The sequence below is a fragment of the Morus notabilis genome, unplaced genomic scaffold (assembly GCF_000414095.1).
Source record: "Morus notabilis unplaced genomic scaffold, ASM41409v2 Scaffold635, whole genome shotgun sequence".
Lineage (NCBI taxonomy): Eukaryota > Viridiplantae > Streptophyta > Magnoliopsida > Rosales > Moraceae > Morus > Morus notabilis.
In genome coordinates this window covers 74,336-81,371 of record NW_010360643.1, presented here as the reverse complement: position 1 = coordinate 81,371, position 7,036 = coordinate 74,336, and the positions used below count along the sequence as shown (strand labels likewise).

At 37.2% G+C, this 7,036-nt stretch overlaps 2 protein-coding genes across 2 annotated transcripts in view; both read right to left on the bottom strand.

Moving 5' to 3' along the window:
* Nucleotides 1-1,977, bottom strand: part of LOC21392084 (G-type lectin S-receptor-like serine/threonine-protein kinase At4g03230) — a 23,599-nt gene extending 21,622 nt beyond the window's left edge. Inside the window, exons 1-2 of the mRNA XM_024164802.1 lie at nt 687-1,977; nt 425-509 (exon numbers count right to left, since the gene is read on the bottom strand). Coding sequence (XP_024020570.1) covers nt 425-509; nt 687-1,977 — 1,376 coding nt within the window. The remainder of the gene's footprint in view (nt 1-424; nt 510-686) is intronic.
* Nucleotides 1,978-5,121: 3,144 nt separating this feature from the next.
* On the bottom strand, nt 5,122-6,307 carry LOC21392083 (E3 ubiquitin-protein ligase SGR9, amyloplastic). Its single transcript, XM_010096886.2, has one exon. It carries the CDS (start codon nt 6,301-6,303, stop codon nt 5,437-5,439), a length of 867 nt encoding a protein of 288 aa, XP_010095188.2. The 5' UTR covers nt 6,304-6,307; the 3' UTR covers nt 5,122-5,436.
* Nucleotides 6,308-7,036: the final 729 nt, after the last annotated feature.

Here is a 7,036-nt window from a genome sequence, read left to right as displayed (position 1 = left end):
AGAACGTTGCAACAGAGCATGCAACAAATAAATAAATTTTAAACATGACGATTTAAATGATTGATTTTAAAAGGGCTTTAAGATGTACTTGAATTTAAGATTTCTCACGAAATCCGTTTTAAAGTCAAAATTAAATGGCCCGATTGAATTGGCTAGTTTTAGAAAGACTTTTAAAGAGCATTTGAAATAAGAGTTCAAATGCTGCTCTGTTTGAAAGATATTTTTAGAACGTTTTATCTTAACTGAAATTAAGAAAAGCTTTAAGAAATTTAGTGATTCACTTATTTGAAATTATTGTTACAAATTATGAAAGTATTCTTTCTTATATTAAAAAAAAAAAATGTTCCGCAAATTTTAAGAAACCCCAGTAAGTACAAGTTAAAGTTTAAGTTACAGTGGCGGCCTCATAGGAGGGTCGTCACACATAGGATCACCACAATCTGGTCCAGTGCTCAAGGGATAAGGAACTATACTTGTGCCACAAGGATTGCAGTTTCTTACTGTTGATTCTGCATTTTTAATGTCATTAAAATTTTGATAAGGGACCATATTTATTTCTTTGGGTGAATAGAGATGTTTATTCAGTTTAAGAACACTGTCGCATGTTGACCAATATGAGTAAAGCAGGAACAAATATAACAACTGCAAAAATTCAAGCATATTGAAAAACCAAGTGGTTACAGTACCTAAATCTGACAAGGCTACGCGGACAGAGAGGTTGTAGCCACCATCGGCATACTCCTCTTGGAGATCGTGTAGTTGTCTGAGCCATATTGAGCAGGAGCCGGTGCTAGAACTAGAACTCCCCCTCTGCTTGCTGCTTTTGGCTGCCTGAAACAAATAAGCCTGGCATTGGCAATTGCCAACGCACTCATGCCTACAATCTGTTTCGTTGTTAGGCAGGGATCCTGACGATTCGGGGTTTCCCATGTTCCTCATCTTGAAGCTCAAGAACTTGTCATTTTCACCGCACAATTTAGTTCCTCTGGTGCAGCCACCTGAAAAATCACTAGAATTCCACTTCTCTGGGATGCTGGGTTTGAATCCTGTTAAGCATTTGCAAGTCAACCCATTATTGTTAATACTGCAGCTGCCAAAGTCTCCACAAGCATAATAGGTATTACAGCGATCTCTTGGTTCCGACCATATTGGAACCCAAGCCTTTCTGTCTGTATCCCAGTACTGGAATGTAATATTCCCATCAAATTTAAGCACTATCATTAGTGTTCGAAAGCGTGAGGTTGATTTAGAGGTGGAATTTAATAGTATGCCAACTACTGCAGCAGGCATCTTATCTGAGGTAGCAAATTTACCTCCACTTTTCCAGTATGGAATTGATTTTTTTGTCGTGATAAACTCGTTTTCTCCTTCACTCTCTTGCTTGAAAATGAAGTTTCCTATCCCCGGATCATTTTCTTCTTTCCATGAAGTCAATTTCAAGTCCGCATCCATCTTCATGTGCGGTAGAAACGTATTGGTTGGATTTTTAAAGCTCTCCCACAAACTCTTCCCCAGCTGACTACCTTCTTTTAACTCCAAATTTCCTGAATCCATGAGCTTCACTGTACGGTTTGGGGACCTGGATGAATCAAGCCCAGTTGACCAACAAGAATTTCCAGTACTGTTGTCTAATACATGGAGGTTACCATCTTTATGGACTCCAAAAACCCCAGTGGAGCTGAAAAGTGGATAGTCTCTGTTGGCAACCCATACAACTGTATCCGGAGAAAATTTGTGCCATATTCCAACATATCGGGTCCCATTAGAGCTTCCATTAGGGGTAAAAAATCCCAGTTCAAATTTTCCTCCAGCTGAGACAAGAGTCTCTCCATTATCCCGAATCGGAGTGTCATGTTCAATGATATCTCTAGCAGAGCAAAATAGCTGACAAGAGCAATATGATAAGGTAATGATCAAGAAGATATAAGATAGAAGGCGATTTACTAACTGGGAAATGGTGCTTGCTCTGTCATCCATATTCTTTTGGCCGCCGCACACCAAACTGGTTGAACTTTCCACTTTACTTGAGGATCTGCAGCTGGTAAGTGGCAAAACATGACCAGCAAGCTCTTTTGCTTCCTTACAAGTTTCAACCAAATGCCTGACTGCTCTCGAACGCGTTGACCCTTCAAATGGCGTCTTCGGAACCAGCTCATGAAAGGCCTACCAACTCTAGTAAAGTTTGTGATACTGCTCAAGAGAGCTATTTTTTTTCCAAAAAGATCAAGCTACTAGACATTGGCTTAAACTAGTATTTCTATTATAATGTCATATCGACCTTTATCACAAGCAAAAAAGTATATAAACACCTTTATTTTTCTGTGGTCTTATTTTTTCTAGTGTTTGAAAAAAATATATTTAAAAAAGTGAGTGTGAGTCCCCTTTTAATTTTAATTTTTGTGACGATGTATATGAGATGACTGGAAAATTAGCTTAATTCAAGACCATCCATTTTCTTTAAGTGTTCGAGTGGATTAGGTATACTGCACCATGCAAAGCAAAACGTCATCGTTTTTAAATATACCTTTTTTTTTTTTTTTTTTTTTTTTTTTTACACAAGAATCAAAAGACCATTACAAAAACATTATTAGTCTCTTCTTTAGAATATTTTAAGATTTTTTAACAACATAATCTAAGGGAACATTGACTAATCTAAGGAGACTTTTCTTAGCAAAAAGCAATGAAATTGGCAATAAATGCCCTTGCCCTTGTTCAGAATTATGCCCAACACATTTAAGACTCATCTTAATCTGAAACAGACCCATAAACATACGTACTCTGACTCCCCATTTCTCTCTATCTCATGCTCTTGCATACTTTCTTTTTCCGCATCTCCTCCAGCAAAAGTAACCTCACCAATAATTTTATTACCCTCAAGAACAAGATCACATCCCTCATTACGAGCTTTTACACATGCTTCCAAAGCTACTCGGTTAGCCACGAATTTTTTTTTCCGGGGCCAAGTAAATTTGAAATCTCATTGCCTGCTAATCACATTAACTAATTACTTGATTTCCTCAATGTCTTGCTCTTTTGTAACGTGATTTTTTTTTTCTTTTCAAACTATTAACACCGTTGATTATCATAGTTTTTTTTTTTTTTTTTGGTTACCCTACTTCATGTTCTTTTTCTCTCCATAATGAAAACAACATAAAATTATTGCTTCCCTCTTTAATTTGTTAGTCAATGCCGAAGCAAAGAATATGGATTTACTGAGATCTACGGATCAATTGTCGTCAACATGAAGTGAAAGACGATATATTTATCACTATTTGACTGTCACGACCCAAAACTGGCCTCGTGACTAATTACGATTAAATAGATAAAAGCTGCATTAATCAAGTCAAAGTTTTCAATATAGTACAATACAAATATGCTCCGAGTCTCTAAATGATAATCCAGAAATACAATTTTCTCGAAATATAATTCGAACGCAGGGGATGTGTAGTACGGATATAGTTATTACGCAAAGTGCAATATAAGTGAAAATCAAATAACATAAATAATTGAGATTTTCTCTTGTAGTCCTTACAAAAATAAGCTACTAATAGTCCCTTACTTTTTAATTGTACTAGAATCTGTCTGTTCAGTATATTTTTTTTAATTTGATGCAATTTTAATTAAATTTAACAGTCAAAAATTAGAACTACCAATAGAGCAAACTATCGGAGAAACTCCCAAAATAATTAGAACAAATCATCTAGAACGTCAAGCCTTCAGAAAATTGCAACTGGCACAAATTTGAGAGACGAAACCTTAAAATTGTTCCTTTATTTTGTTAAAATGGTATTTCACAAAATTTTCTACAAAAAGGGTCTATGCGTATGCCTGTCTCACAGGAATGGTATGTCCCCAACTCACCCGATTATTCTTACATTCTCGGAAGCTTTGATTTGGGCCACTCATCTCTGGAAGTTTATGTCTAAGTGAAATTCTGCATGAATAATTTATTTTAGCTAAGAAAATTGCTGAAGCTGAAAGAGTTTTGTGGGTACTACAATAAAATATATTTCCTTATTTTTTTTGGTAATAAAAAAAGCTTATTTGTGTCGTCACATCCTAACCTGACGCCTATAAAAGGAGTCAGTTGGTTCTATTAGTTTGTAAGAATGAAGGATCTAAATCTATTCTCTACCGGTTCAGAATTCAGAATTTACCCGTCTGGTACTGGCCCCTTATATGCGCTATAAGCAGAGTATTGCCACTTTAAGACTGTAACACCTTTCAGTGAGAACGTGGGAATTCAAACCTTAGGCTGTGACTAAGAGAGACTTAGACATGTGTTTTTTCTGCAATGCTGATGCTGCCGCCACCTGTGGCAAGGATATAGCCTTGTAACAAGAACACACCCTCTGTCTTAAGTGCTTATGAGAAGTTATATTAACTAGAATGCTTTCTTAATTTGAACACAAATGGCTTTTTTGAAGGATTTTTTTATTAAGGGTAACGTTTTGCAAAATTGTAAATATGGTTGTTTTTATTTACTTAGTGGTCAATCATTGATTGCCTTAGCGGTTAATTACTGATTGACTAAACGGTCTATCAATAATTGATTTTAATTTATCACTGATTAATTCAAAAATTCTTCATTATTAATCAATATCAGTTAATAAGTAACTAAAACTAATTAGTAATTAATTAATAAATTACAGGTATATTAAAGATAAACAATTGATAAATTTATAATGAATAGATTAATCACTCATTGATTAATTATAATTAATCACTTATTGATTAATTGTAATCAATCATTAATTGACTCCTGTAAATAAAACGATCACTTTCGTAAAAATGAAAAAAGATCGGTCATTTATGAAAAGATGTGGTAAAAACGGTTATTTAACTAATTTTTCCAAACAACAAGTTACATCTATGCTTTTCTTTTCGCCTTCTTTGAATTGGCTTGCATTGTATAAAGTTTGTTATGTGCCTCTAACTAAATTCTGCTGATTTCCCTGAATGTTTTTCCTAAGTCCTGTGAGGCTGCGACCAGATATTTTAAGATAGAGATAGTCTGAAGTGATCAATATTAACTCATAGAGTGATTACCGCTAAATTTGGACATTAGACAAACAAAAATATCTGCAAAAATTTGGTTCTTCAGAGTTATTGACTAGTGAATCTACGAAATCCCACGTCAATATAGATTATTACAATGTTTCTATCAAAAGACAAAATACAAAGAGAAGAAAAGGAAACCCAAAAAAGAAAAAAAGAAAAAAGAAAAATCCAGAATACACTGCTGATTCATCCATACCCAGAACCATAGGTGTCTTTATCAGTCCAAAAATAGAGAGCCCAATCATCTTGCACCATTAGTCCACCACCATATACATCTACAACTAACCAAGATATTACAGTCGCACACCCCATCATGGCCCACATGCCATCGGATCGCGACACGTGTAATCAATCTATAAGAAGAATTTTAGAATATCAACTGATCAACTCCTTGCCTACCCCACTCATCTTGACCACGATGTCCCACAGCCGTTGGATCTCCCCAAACACATCATCAGTGGGAAGCCGAAACCGGCAACAGGGACACGTGTTCCTCCTCCTCAGCCACGGCAGAACACACCTCCAATGGAACTTGTGCTGACATGGCAACCCACACACATCCCTCCCTTCCCTCATCTCCTCCCTACATATCACGCACTCCTCCCCTCCTCCGCCGCCCACCGACGGCAGCGCCACCACTGCCGCCACTGTCGCCGCCGTCTCTCTCCCGACAACAGTACTATTACTATTAACATTATAATTCCCCACGAACCTCAGACACCTCGCCGCCGTCTCGATGTACGGAAGCAGCGCTGCCGCCGATCCAATGCCGTACCCGGCCGTACTCAGCATCCCCCTCGCGTAGACGCTGCCGAGGACTTCCCGCCATCGAAACGGCGGAGTTTCGAGGGCTTCGGGGCTGTGTTGGCGGACATCGCAGAGGAGGAGGAGGACGAGGACGGCATCGAGGTCACGGGGCTTGAGTACGGCGGAGTGACACTTGTTATAGTGGAGGGTAAGGTGGTGGAGGGAGGAGAGAAGGTGTTTGGCGATGAGGAGGGTCTTGTCGGGGAGGGAGAGGAGGCGGAGGCGTTGAAGGGTGAGGGAGAAGAGATGTGGGGAGGAGAGAACGGCGGAGAGGCGGCGGCGGTGGAGGTGAACGTCGGAGGAGATGGAGGCGGTGAGATCTGAGAGCTGGGATTGGGTGAGGGTGGCAAGTGCTGCCATGATGGTTGTCGTCGTTTCTTCCGTCATGGGATCGTGTGCTAATGCCTTTGGAGTTGGACTTTCGCTTTTATACATAATAACTTTGTAGTTTTTTTATGTGTGTTCGTTCGAGGTGTTTGTGGCTTTTTATAAGTGTTGATGATTATAAATTCTTGTAATGACCATTATCTCCAATCTTGCTTTTTTGGGGATTTCCGTGATTTGAAAAAAAAAAAAAAAAAACCCAAAAAAAAAATCTTATCAGATATCAATACTAGTCTTAAACAGTTAAGAGTTGTTTGGTTGGGAAATTTATACTCCGATTCAAATTATAATTTGTAGTTTGTTACAGTATTTTCTCTCATAAAAAATACACGTAAATCAAAAATAATTATAATCTCATAATTATAATTCATGAACTAAATGTCTCCTTAATTTTTTTTATTAGATTTCGCTAAAATTATATACAGAGTATTATTCTCGTTGGAAGAATTTTTTATTTTAACATATATTTTGTAATTTTACGTTTGTTTGTAGATAGAGATCATGCTTGATCTCTATGCTTTCTATTTTTTTCTCATATTTTTTCTTTATGTGATGTGAAATTCGTGTGAGTATCTCTTGTAAAGCCAAATAGTTATTGCGATTATATTGGCAATACGATCTTCAATGGATTACAAGGCTTGAGTTTTGGTTTTTGATATCGGCGTTATGATATCTAGAATTACAACCCAGTACACTATAATGGTGTTTTATTGATTTGTAGATTTATAATATAACGGTGTTGCATGAAAGGAGGAGATTTGCGTTTATTGTTACATCATCTGGC